Source organism: Odontomachus brunneus, unplaced genomic scaffold (genome assembly GCF_010583005.1).
Source record: "Odontomachus brunneus isolate Ranch 3 - 2012 unplaced genomic scaffold, Obru_v1 Obru_scaffold_002, whole genome shotgun sequence".
Taxonomy (NCBI): Eukaryota; Metazoa; Arthropoda; class Insecta; order Hymenoptera; family Formicidae; genus Odontomachus; species Odontomachus brunneus.
This window is the reverse complement of record NW_022639452.1, coordinates 2,009,150-2,022,390: the sequence shown is the minus strand read 5'-3', so window position 1 is coordinate 2,022,390 and position 13,241 is coordinate 2,009,150. Positions and strand designations below refer to the sequence as shown.

The window sequence follows — 13,241 nt, the reverse complement described above, 5'->3', positions numbered from 1 at the left end:
ACAAATTGTTACTCATTGCGCCTATTGATTATATAACGTTATAGCTTACAAGCTATTGTTACAAGCTATTGTTACAAGTTATTGATGATAGGAGTGAGAACATTAAAAAGCTATAAACTATCCGTGAAACTCAAAGTGAGACAAAATAAAAAGTATGGCCTAAATATTTTTTGTACTTTTACATTCGTGTCTAGTTAGAAAGAAATCGGAGTGTAAACCTACCCAAAGGTTTAATTTGTGCCAAATTAGAAAGAAATCGGAGCGTACCTTTTAGATAGGTTTATTTGTTAGTAAAAATCAAGTTGGAAAGACATGATATTATTTTTTATCTACAATGCTAAATATGAAGTAGATTATTATGCAAAATTCTGCGTGTGCCAATCAATAACATTTTTTACACGACTGGCAACTTTATTTAACAACCAATACTTTACTAATCATCGCACAGAAAAAATAGTTTACAATTTCTCGATTTTATTTTTAACAAAGAATTTTGTTGTGCAATTGGGGAGCGATAAAGAGAAAATAATTTGTAAAACAATTTATATGAAATGCACATATTAATTAATACTCTTACCAGTTTGTTGCAAATTGAATATTACCCAACCATTGGGGATATTGCTAATGTGCTTATGCTTATCCGATGGTTTTAACCAAAAATTAGGCGAGGTTTCGTCGAAATTGAGATTCGACTCGGTTGTATAAGTTATTGGTAACCACCAGAAATTTTCCGATTCTTGCATGTACAAATTCTGTTGCGTAATAACTATTCTTTGAAATATAGAATAATGTTTAACATCTAATACGGGATAATTGGAAGTTGAAAGCCAATTATCCATCACTTTTTCCAAATCCCAATCGTCAGGGACTTCTATTTCGCACAACATAGCTTTTTCCAAAGCTTTCCACAAATTATCCGGAGTGACTGACAAAAATTGACTAAAATTGTAATATTTGGCATAGTTAATAGTAAATATCGCAATATAGCTTAGATCGAGAAATATAAATTTGTCATATAATTCGTCCGCGTGCGTCCGTGTGATAATATATATGATTTAATTAATTTAAGAGTGTATATATATAAAAATGCATTACTTACTTTGCCTTCAAGTATATTCTGATCCCTTTCCGAAAAGTTTCGTCGGGAATAGCATGGTACATCATGCGTACTAAAGCAGTTGCTACGATCATTTATAAAAAGAAATTATAAAAAGGGGAAATTAATTACTTTTAAAATAAAATTTAAATTGTATATTGTAATTTTTATGAATATCTGTTGTTTCAACAGAAAAAAATTTGGAAGTCGTTTTAATTCTTAAGAATATGTCATTGTTTATGAAATAAATATTCAATCATGATATAAACAATAATAAGAAAAATTAGATGAATTAATTGTAAAAGCCAATAATGTTGATTTTTATTATATATATTATATATATATATATATATATATATATATATATATATATATTATATAAACAAATATAAATATATTAAGCAAAGTCAATTTGGAAATATGCATGTCTCGTTCATCATCTTTAGTTAGACTTGCATCATCTTTAGTTAGCATCAAATATAAACAAACACTTATAGGTCATGTATATGTAATACATATATATATTTGATATCAGTTAAGGATAGTCCAAAATAGGACCAGAACGTGCGAGTTTTCATAGCGACTTTGTTTATATAATAAGAAAATTGATATAATATTTAGTTCTTAAATCAACATTATTAGAATCTCACCTGCTGGATTTTCCTTATCTCATTATTTATATTGTAATGAAATATATTTAGGCGTTTTCTTCTTTGGAAAATAATAATATTCTTTTAAATTTTAATATACAATTAATTGGGGGCAAGTGAATATGTATTTGGAGAGTTAATCTACCCGTATGCCTTCTTACTTTTTATTTACATTCCACATTTGTACGATTCCGTCCAACTCTCGTTCAACATTCAAACACTTGATTATTTTGCTAAGTCTCACCTTTCTTTTGCATAACACCAGAAAATAAGATGTCAATTTCCTTGGGGGTTACGATATCGTGCATAACTGGATTTACATGAAATACAATATCTTCAGACAAAAGTTGTTGTTGATTCTCTACCACGAAGCGATCAATTACCCGCAATTGTTCGAAAAGCTGCGGACAAATGTACGTATATGATCAAGCGGTTATTATAAGCGTTCATCATGTAAAAGATGATTGGAACGGATAACATCTCTCTAAATGCTGTCAAAAACATCTTGTAATTCTTTGTCATAAGAGAACATTTTTCGAACAGCTTCGTAAGAGCACGTAATATATCTTTAAGGTGATGAAATCGACGTGATCGTTCGAAATCTTGAGATCTTGAACGAGGTTTTAAAATCGTCACGATATCGATTTGCGTCGGACACGTGAAAAGTACGTATGAAACATGAGAGAAACCTTGTTGGTGATGTATAAGCCGAAGAACGTCACGATTCCATCATTCATCCACAAGTAATTCCACTGAGCCGGATTAACATCGTTAAACCAATGATACATCAGAGTTTGTATTAAGTGTTGAGCTATGAGACTTTGTTTCTCTAATTCAGTCCGGCCCTGTATCAGGTCTGATTCTCTAAAAATGATCGGGACGATGTTTGAGCGATTATTTTGAAAAATCGGGGACAGCAATATTTATATCTCCGAATTTTAACCTTCCCTAATCACACTTCTTAATCGTAACAAGTTGGTCACATGAGGTGTGGCACTTGTCATTTTTGTGTTACCATTTTAATCAAATCGCATTTTTAAATTATTTAGTGTTGACGCATTCTTGAAGGTCATAAAAACCTGCTCCAACAGTTAAAAAAAAAACAAAAAAAATCATATACTTAGATTTAGTGTTTGAAATTCCGTTACTTCCGAAGAGAATTTGAAATTGAAAATTGCTTGGCGTGCTGTACGCCTCAGATGACTAGGGAGGATTAAGATTCTGAATACTAAGGATATTTCTGACGCCTCTTATTAATTGATGTTTCTTCTTAATCTGTGTACATTACTTGTAGATGTAGATTCCGTAATTTGATTTGGTCCGAAGGAAGGAAGGTGGTATCGCAATTAGATCCATTTTTGAAATCTTTTTAGTAAAATTCATGGCAGTCAATATGTAATTCGAACACTGTACGGCAACTTCATGCGCTGATATTAATTGGTCAATTATTTCCCGTCTACCCCACATGTTGATAGACCCATCTCCGCTGGTAATGACGGCGAAATTGTTGAAAATCACAACTCCCACGAGATAAGTAGGCATCAAAGGGGTGGTGTTAAAGTGAGTCCATATCATATGATCTTCTACTATCTGCTCTTGTATCGGCATATTCGACAAAACCGTATAGTAAAATGGATGTTTAACTGAGATGTCAAAAGTTGCTTTTAAAGTCGGCTCGTCCCAGCACGGAAACACTGTCCGAGCAGCCCAAGGAAAATTCATTGCAAACATCTCCCCACTATATTTGAACGACATAAGACAAAGATAAATTTCCAGTTGTTTTATACTATATATATAGTATATTATCCAGATAGCACAAAATCTTCAGAGAATATTCTAGGACATTCTTAGGATGTATGAATTTCCTTAGAACATCTTTAGAACGTCTTTTGAAGATTTGTGCTGTATGGATAGTTATACTGTCCCCGCATCTCGGAAGATGAAGGACCAACGTTTATTTCTTCAATTATTTCCTTGTTGTTTTTTATTTATTGTTATCCTTACGATATAACCCTATTTATCACTGAATCTATATTTTTCATTGATCTTTTTATTAATCTTTTTATTCATTTCGCTCAAATTTATAGGACATAAATATTTACTTACTTTTGTTGTTCCTGTTTGTTGAAGTATGTAATTTTTGAGAAGCCTGGCACGCTGTCAGTAATTAGCGCACTTCTGAATTTTATGTCCAAAGTATAATTCCCGAGAGGTAGATCGTCCTCAAAATCGATCGTTAGGATCTGTGTTGCAGGGCAATAAATATAGCGGTTCGATATGAAAACTTGATACGTAATATTCGAAGGATAAGTCAATCTTGATGAGCCTATAATATGTTCGTCCAATTCTGATTGATTGCTATAGTGTAAGCTTATCCTGTCCGTTTTCTCATAAATTTCGATCAAATAATTGGCTTCGCCCTCAAAAAATTCGTCAGGGTCGGTCTCGGAGAACATAGATATTAATTTGATGTTATAATGTCGGCACACAATCCCTTTCACTGGTAAGCGGTATTCCGATCGATCGAGTGGACAATCTTTCTTCATGAAAACTAACGCTGTTGCGATCTTGAAGAGCAGACCGCTAATAAATAAGAATCTTAGGCACTCCATGCCGGGTTTTTATTTCCGAGATCTGTGGAAATACGTTTATTCATTGAGGAAAAGAGAATCCAGACAACATAATATCTAAAATCGGGACATAAGACATCTTAGAGATTATCTTTAAGATGTACGTATAAATGTCTTTGAGGCGTCTTAAAGACGTCTTATGTCCCAATTTTAGACATTATGTTGTCTGGGAAAAAAGTAGAAACAAGATACTACGCGGGATCACAATTCAAAATCGTTTTCCCGCAATTCGATAAAAAAAGATTGAAAATCTCGCAGTTTCCGTAATAGTTTTCGATTATTATGGTCGATAATACGTAAAGTAATACGTAAAGTCATATCAAAAAAATGTACGTAAAGTCATATCAAAAATTCTACAGTGGTGTATCTCGACATTTGTTATTATGATGTTACAATTATAGTAATTTGAAATTCCGAAATGGAAATGCTTTTTAACGAAAAAACTCGTTTGCGTTTTTTGGTCATATCTAAATTTCAATTTCTCCCTTTTCTCTTTAGACTGAAGGGAGATATCAGTTTGTGTGACTTGTCCCGATCACTCACCTCGTATATCAGACTTTCGTGCCAGCTAAAACAATACTTCGCGACAATCAACGATAATTTGTAATACCAGAAATATATCGCAGTATTCGGGAGATTGTCGTCTTCTCTGTTACTTTAAAAAGTCACAGGATACTAACAATAATATCAATATCTGGCGCTCTTATTAGTTTGACTATTTTGTTATTATGTTTGATAAACACATAACACGTCTCTTGGAACGCTTAGAACGTGTATTGTAACAAAATAAAAACAGAAAAATAATAAGTAATATATCAGTATCTGTTATTTTCATTATTAAATATGATTAATAACAGATAATATAATGAAAAAATTTAACTAATAAATTTAATTAATAATTCTATTTGAAATGTATAAATTAAATGTATAAATGTATACATTAAAAATTAACTGTAAATTACTTTTAAAGAACCTGTTAGTATAAATTAAAGGCGCGAGAACTGAAACACACAGTCTATAATAATTATATGATAATAATGTACAATCAAGAATTATATTAAGGAATGAATTAATTAGAAGGAATTAATTGGATTAAAGAAAGTGAGAGGAATGAAAAATCGGTAAGAGCAAAGTAGTGCCATTTATCATTGTACTAACTATAGACGCTAAGGAATTAGAACAAAAGCACTATTTTCGACTACGTTATTTTACAAAGACAGTTGCTACATTTCGACATTTCGACACAAGGTCTTCTTCGCCGTCACAACTTTCGTAGCGTGTGGCAATAGGAATAGAAGGAGCATTGAATAGTGTCGCCACATAATTTCGGTCGTTGGTTACACCGCGGACGTCCAGGCGAAACAAATTGCTCCGTCGACGTTGCGTAACGGCGGAATCTGTCGAGCAGACGAAAAAGTGGAAAATTGGCAATCGCCAATTTGACAAAATGTCTCGAAAGCGGCGTGTTTCTCGTGCAACCAGCCCGCGAGAAATCCGTCATTTCCGAGTCACCCTTCCCTGGTCATGCGTGGCATATCTAGGATCTCTGCATTCGCCGTGAAACAAAAATAAAAATAAGATTACATATTCACCGATGGTTTCCACTGACGATACGTCGAAGCAGATTTCCGCGATGCAGAAAGACCGTACGCGAGGAGCGTGGCGAGCGCGAAAGTGGAGAAAATGAAAGAAGAAGCGCTCGACCCTTGATCTTCCGCGAAAATGGGAATTAATTGGGCGTTAATTATAGGGGAGAAAGCTACGGGATCGCGCACAAGGTCTCTGAGGAAATACGAGGACGCGTCGGGACAGGACGAGACACACTACGACGAAAATGCGAAGCGAGATCGATAGAACTCGTCGGCGTGATTCTGCCGCGGAGTGCGCCGAATTTCGTAAGCAAATGATGAAAACAACAACGATAGGAAATCTTAATTAATACGCTGGCGCGACGATCGCTCGCAACTCGCTCGTGACACTTTTATTTTCGCCAGCACGCGCCGCTGCTACCTGACACGTTTGGTCACACCTCGTGACTGCAGGGACGCAGCTGTAAAAATTGATTAACACGCCGCTATCTGATTTTGGTCGCGATTAATCCCTCCGCGCATTCCTCTCTCCAAGTCCTGAAGAACGACAGGACGAATCAACCAAGTGCGGTTACTCGTTTCTGGCTTCTGATCAAGCGCGTCGACGACAAATCTGCGAACGAATGGAAGCGTGAGGAGCTTCACCACGACAGGTGGAGGCGACTTTTTCTTTTCACTGCAAGGGAGCTCCGTGTTTGTCCCTGGAGGGTGGCTATGCGCCAGCATCCCATGCATGACCGCCATATAATAGGTGAAACTTGACAAATTAGAGAGCCACTTTCGCGTCATCTCCGCAGCGGACAGTCGTCGAATTTGCCGCGACTCACAACGTCGGAACTGATACGCATAATTCGATAACTCGGCATCCGAGGCACTTTGAGCTGCGTTGGGAAGTGCGTTAAGTATTCACGGTCTCATTTGGACGTCCTCATCCGTCGCGACTATGACGCTCATCATCCTGATCCTCTCCGTCGTCGTGGCTGTTTGTTGTGCCTTGACGGAGAAAACTGAATTTCAACCTACAACTGAACTCTCGAAGAAACACTCGGCGGAAGATCGACTTCTCGCGAACGTCGTTCGCGCCGAGAACTCGTCGCAGCTGATCCCCGACAAGAGCGACGAGGAAGAGCTGAAGACGACAGACAAGAAGCCGAGAACAGTCATACATCGTGATTCGAGCCTCGACTCCAGAGATAAGTCGATACTCTCGATTTGGTCACAGTTCCTTTCTGCAAGTCTCCGTGTTCCAAGTCAAAACGCGACAGATAACACCGTGAAATAATTTGCTGCAGCAGCAAATTAATTTGCTACATATGGACAGTTCAATAATTCGCTGTGTTAACTACTTTTTCTTTGCTGCAAGAACCTATTTTCTTGCTATGATAATAAGAAAATCTGTTCCTACAACAAAAAAAAATGGTTAACGTAGCAAATTTGCTACAAATGGACAACTAAACATAATTTACTGCTTTAGCTACTTTTTTTCTTGCAGAAGCAGATTTTCTTGTTATCATAGCAAAGAAATTGGCTCCTGCAGAAAAGAAAAAGTGGCTAATACAGCAAATTATGTTTAGTTGTCCATATGTAGCAGATCTTTTTTTCCGTGCGATTTACGCAAAGTCTTTTTCTCTAATTATTTTATTGTACAATTATATCCAAGCAGAACAAATTTCTGAATCCAAAAGACGTCCTATTTTATATATACACTGAGAAAAAAATTTACTAAATTTAAAAAAACACTTATTTGGGTAGTACTGTGAAGATATTTGTTTAAATTAAGTAATTATTTTCTAAAATTAAAGAAACAAGTTTATATTTAAAACTTTTTTATTTAATTTTAGAAAATAATTACTTAATTTAAACAAATATTTTCACAGTATTATCCAAACAAATATTTTTTGAAATTTAGTAAATTTTTTCCTCAGTGTATATATTTTGTTCAGACGACTTTGAAATCGTTTAAAAGCTTGTGCTGTCCGGATAGTCATACGAAACTTTTCCTCGGTGTAAATCTGTATAATCGACGGAGGTCGCTGGACAATTCGGATTACGGGATATTTTCGCTTGCAAGTTCTAGCTGTTGCGGCTCCAGGCACAGTTCCAGCGGGTTCGCGCGACCCGACCACAATTACAACAAGATCCCCGTTGAAACCGGACGGTACCCTTCTCAGTACGGCGAGCGGCACCCTATCGACAGGTAGTAACACAACTCGTCGACTCTGTCTTTCCTGTGCCTGTAGAAATTTCAGAACGTAAGACGTCTTAATTTAAGGAGTCATTTAATTTTAGGTTCGGATGGCAAACTCAATCTCGACCTTCGAGTTCCACCGCGAGCGGCGGCGGTAGACCGTCAGGAGGCGGCGGAAGTTACAGCGGAAACGGAGTTTACGCGGGAAGCCAGTCGGGTGATAGGTAAACCTCCAAATTCTTCCCACAGTACAAGGAATTAATATTCTTCATGTCAATTCGCGAGAAATTATTCAGATAACACAAACTGCTGAAAAAACCCAGACAGCACAATGTCCAAAACTGGGACATAAGATGTCTTTGAGACATCTTTAAGACAATTTAAAGACGTCTTATGTCCAGACGTCTTAAAGTCGACTTAAGGGGACTGGAGGCTCAGATTGCCTGAAAATCGTGCTTGTTCTTTCACAATTTTTTGTGATAAACTGAATGAATATGCGAAAGTGTTATTTTGACGTGTATTTATACAACATATAAAGAGAAGAAAAATATAATTTTGATGATCATATGCTCAATATAAGTGTATGGTACATGCAGTTAAAATATATTTCGTTTTTCGTTTTAAGGTCCTCATTTTATAGTAATATCTTGACTCTCGGTGGTCCAATTAAGCTGAACTTTAGATAGAAAATTTCCATAAGCTTGTCGTTATCATATGAACCATTATAATAGAAATTGGATAAAAGTTAACAAAACTGCAAATATCTTAATGGAATATTATTAAATTTTCAGTTCTTTTATAGTAAAAAAATTAATATTTCAAAATTAAATATTTTCACGAGTTTGTCAGTGGTACACGTCAAAATAACACTTTCGCATATTCATTCAGTTTGTCATAAAAAATTGTGAAAGAACAAGCACGATTTTCAGGCAATCTGACCTCCAGTCCCCTTAAAGACGTCTTAAAGACGTCTTATGTCCCAGTTTTTGACATGTGTCTAGGAAGTCTTAAGGCTCCTGGACACTCGCCGCGGAACTCTTGATTAATGACGTCTCAGAAGCGGCAAAATGCATGTTCAAAATTCTTGACTATCTATTGACTATCAAGAGAAAAGGATATTTTTCCGAACATTTTATGCTCAAACGATTTAAACTGTTCTTTTACATAAATATTCTTTTATTTGGAGCTAGCACGCAAGAATTTTTTGTACTGTCTTTCCTAAGCGCATAACGTTTCAATTTCATTGGTATATTTGTTACACGGAAAAATATCCAGTTTGTGAAATCGAATGGGAACCAGACGAAAGATTCGCTGACGGGAAAATATCTTTGAAAACATTCAACTGCGTTGAAACTCGGTTAAGATAACTGAAAGCAATTGGCTGGGCAAAAACCTCCTACGGGAATCTCTGTGTTCTCATGACCGAGTCTTTCTTCTGGTGGCCAAGTAATGGAAAATTCAGTTGCACTAACGGAGCTGTGTTCTCTGTGTATCCGTGACGGAAACGCAAGATATGGATCGCGACCTGCATACGGAAGTGAGAGCACTAACAGACCTGGCGCTTCGGGCTACGGCTCGGGGAACAGCGGTGGATTTGGCGTTAGTACCTGGGGTTTCAGCAGGCCGACCGGATACGGAGGTCCAGTCGGAGGCGGTGGCGGCGGTGGCTATGGGATTTCGGGCACGTTGGCCGACGGTGACGAATTCGGTCCTGGCGACCCGGTTTTCTCGGACGGAAACGCATCGCAACATCCCGGAAATGTCCAGGCACAAAAGGTACACACGCGTGCGCGCTCATTTGGAAATTAATTAATTTCTTTTTTTTGAGACATGTGCGACCACAGCCGGCAATGTTTCCTCACAGCATAAATATATCATGTTCTCGGACATGTGTTTCTGATTAAAAATCAATCATAATGACACCGCCACATATCCTAAAAAAACTTGTAATCCCCTGTATATCCTAATAGCAGAGTTTATTGGTATTACATTGGCCTGATTGGCATACATTAGGTCAATATAGCCAATATATAGTCAGTGTAATATTGGTTATAAAAAAATATGATTAAATTGCCAGTATTGCACAACATGATTGTGTCAATATTGATATATATTGGGCCAATATAATTACTCAATATGTATCAGTAACAAATAAATTGATATTCAGAATTCTATTCTAATATTCAGAATTCTATATTGGCTATAAGTGTTTACTTGATACTATTGGGCCAATATTGTCAATACCAATGGGTATATTGGAGCCCATTTTGTAGCTAATACTCAGAAAGCACAGAAATTTCAAAAAAAAAAAAAAAATTCAAAAACAATTCAGTTATATGTCACTAATTCTGAGTTCATTTTCAGAGGCAAAAAGAATTCTTCAAAGTTCAGTTCAGTGAAAAGAATTCTTTTTGCATCTAAAAATGAACTCAAAATTGGTAACATATGACTAAATTATTTTTGAATTCTTTGTGCTATCTGGATATTGCTTTAATGAATGATATTTAACCCTTCGTATACACACTTATTTTTTCAACCTTCGTATACACTAGGTGGTTGCCACCCATTGCAATTTTCAAACAGCTGTATCTTTTAAAATATTTATGCTAAAATTCTGAAAAAATTCATGGATTAATTTTAATGTTTATAGAAAGTATTTACATATTTTTAGTATTAAAATTTAAGAAAAAAAAGATTTAAAAAGAAGTGAGTTCTTGCAAAAAATTTGTAACTTTTATTATTAAAAAATTTGTAATTTTTATTATTTTTAAGTAAAAATTTAGCATTTTATTGTTGAAATGTTTATCTTTAAGGAAAAAATTATCTTGTAAGTCATCTCTGGAAAAAGTATATTTACAATTTTAAATATACATACATGTATATACATATATACATATGTATATTTACATTTGGAAAATTTGATAGTTGAGCATACCAATACAAAAATTGAGGATGTATGATAGCGCTGAATTTTAGTTATGGATGGTAACGACCCAGTATGTATACGAAGGGTTAAGACAAAATTCATTAAATGCGTAAAGGAAGAATGGTTTTAATTTCCTAGTAAACAAAAAATGATTTTTTGCTTACTGGGATGTTTATAAGGCCGTAGCTTTGAAAGCTCTAGCTGGCGTCGCATTGATCGGCGCAGCAGCGGCATTAGCTTCGAATCCGGTGCTCCTACCAATCGGCATCGTGGCGGGAAGAAAAAAGCGGTCGGAGAGCTTCTCGGAGGAGGTGCAGCCCGAAGTCCAAACGGATTACATCATACATATGTTGAGGGAAAATTTAGCTAAGGTTTACGTATACACATACTTCTGTCACATAATTGTTTGACGCAAAGAAGCTTCGCTAAAATATTGATTTCTCTCACAATCAGATACAAAAAGATGGCTCGAGCAATCGACTGATCGTCTCTCCGAGATGTGTCGCCAGATTGACCTGCGAGATTCAGAAGGACTATTTGTCTGACCTCGGCAAGGATTTCGAGATCGTAAACACGCAACGGAAACAATATCTTACCAATTTGTATGTAATTTCCTCGGCATTCAGTTCGTCATTATACAAGCTCTATTCCAATTAATCGTTTCATTAATCGCTCGAATTCCTTACAGGATACGAAACAACGTTCTCAATACCGCTTCTGTGAGCGTGAATGTAAAGAACCTGATCAAATTGGCCGTCGGCGTCGCGACAGAGGACAAAAACTGCGATGTGTTTTCCTGTAGTTACATAAGGAAAGGTTGAATGCTAAAATTATTTTTAAGCATCTCGTATTATTATATATATCATTCGTCCCCCCTTCTGAAACAATATAGTTCGTATTTTAAATATTCACTATAATATATAAAATTGTATATTACAGTTAATATCTAAAATACGAGCTAAATGGCGCGCGCTTATTTCGTTATACTTTATTCAGTCAAACACAATGATATCACAATGCCGATCTCCAGCAACTACCAAGGTCTAATGTATTTATAATTTTAGAAATATTTCATTAATTTTAACTATAGCTTAATTTCTATTATATCTTGAACGTTTCTCACGAGTCTATAATTTTGCATCTTTAATATACTTGTCACGAATTTAAGATTGAAGTTTGTTTTCTATTCAGATATAATTAGACCCAATTTGGAAGAATTATTCTTTATGATCACAGCATAAGAATAGAACTAAGAGCGGTAATATATTATCTAACGAGAGAAGTTAGTGGCATCCCAGATAGCACATAGAATTCAAAAAGAATTCAGTCGTATGCCACCAATTCTGAGTTCATTTTTAGATGTAAAAAGAATTCTTTTTACTGAACTGAACTCTGAGGAATTCCTTTTACATCTGAAAATGAACTCAGAATTGATGATATACGACTGAATTCTTTTTGAATTCCTTTAGAATTCTCCGATATCTGCGATGTACTACATGCAACTGTGCGGTTCCACTTTCGCGTTTCATAGTGGGCGCCTCGGGGTTCGTAACTCGCGAAAAAATCCGTGAGAGTGCGACACCGCTCGCCGATGCAAAGCGGTATGTGCACACGTGACGATGTCGAAAGCAAAAAAAACAAAGTATAACTGACGTGTCCTAGACGTGTAATAAGAAACAACGTGGCAGTACGTGACAGAGTAAGGGGCTGCTTATTGTCGCGTGGTTCTCACTGAAATCGTCCGTTCTCGCGCATTCGTCTCCCACGTTGATGTGCACGCGAGGCGCGATAAAGGCGAACGAATTGGCGTGACAACCGTTACTTCTGACTCACGACCCGAGCGAAGGTTATGTTCTCAGCGATCGCGTCTTCGTTGACATTTCGTGAGGTTCGAGGCAAATTATAGGCTCGTCGCGGAATCACACGATCGCGAGAGTGTGGCACACCGATGTGCACGACTACGTCGCTGCGGTATGCGGTGACGAGCGTGGATTTGATTCTGATTCCGAGCTGACTCGCAAGTTCTTTGCCGATAACTTTGGAGATCGGCGTCATAATAGCGCGTCTGACGTGAACGTGGCAGTGGTGGTCGCAAACGCGAACGTGGCGAGACTCGCCGCGTAGAGAACGTGTCGCGCGGGTATATGGATTATCGTTGACCC

The 13,241-nt window shown here is 36.5% G+C and overlaps 2 protein-coding genes across 6 annotated transcripts in view; one reads left to right on the top strand and one right to left on the bottom strand.

The window, feature by feature from the left end:
* The window catches only part of LOC116841134 (aminopeptidase N-like), a 7,924-nt gene extending 2,841 nt beyond the window's left edge, over positions 1 to 5,083 (bottom strand). The window contains exons 1-7 of one of the 2 annotated variants that reach the window (XM_032808729.1): positions 4,920 to 5,083; positions 3,853 to 4,380; positions 3,035 to 3,499; positions 2,436 to 2,610; positions 1,991 to 2,147; positions 1,100 to 1,181; positions 578 to 939 (exon numbers count right to left, since the gene is read on the bottom strand). In XM_032808729.1, the coding sequence (XP_032664620.1) occupies positions 578 to 939; positions 1,100 to 1,181; positions 1,991 to 2,147; positions 2,436 to 2,610; positions 3,035 to 3,499; positions 3,853 to 4,358 (1,747 nt within the window). In that variant the 5' untranslated portion in view covers positions 4,359 to 4,380; positions 4,920 to 5,083. The remainder of the gene's footprint in view (positions 1 to 577; positions 940 to 1,099; positions 1,182 to 1,990; positions 2,148 to 2,435; positions 2,611 to 3,034; positions 3,500 to 3,852; positions 4,381 to 4,919) is intronic. The other variant, XM_032808738.1, reaches the window with a different exon arrangement.
* LOC116841172 (keratin, type I cytoskeletal 10-like) overlaps positions 1 to 12,340 on the top strand; it is a 24,237-nt gene extending 11,897 nt beyond the window's left edge. Inside the window, exons 1-8 of one of the 4 annotated variants that reach the window (XM_032808803.1) lie at positions 5,412 to 5,497; positions 6,763 to 7,158; positions 8,036 to 8,162; positions 8,255 to 8,377; positions 9,665 to 9,929; positions 11,259 to 11,450; positions 11,533 to 11,681; positions 11,768 to 12,340. In XM_032808803.1, coding sequence (XP_032664694.1) covers positions 6,909 to 7,158; positions 8,036 to 8,162; positions 8,255 to 8,377; positions 9,665 to 9,929; positions 11,259 to 11,450; positions 11,533 to 11,681; positions 11,768 to 11,900 — 1,239 coding nt within the window. In that variant the 5' untranslated portion in view covers positions 5,412 to 5,497; positions 6,763 to 6,908 and the 3' untranslated portion in view covers positions 11,901 to 12,340. Of the gene's footprint in view, positions 1 to 5,403; positions 5,498 to 5,863; positions 7,159 to 8,035; positions 8,163 to 8,254; positions 8,378 to 9,664; positions 9,930 to 11,258; positions 11,451 to 11,532; positions 11,682 to 11,767 lie in introns of those variants that run through there. The other 3 variants (XM_032808821.1, XM_032808794.1, XM_032808810.1) reach the window with 3 other exon arrangements.
* Positions 12,341 to 13,241: the final 901 nt, after the last annotated feature.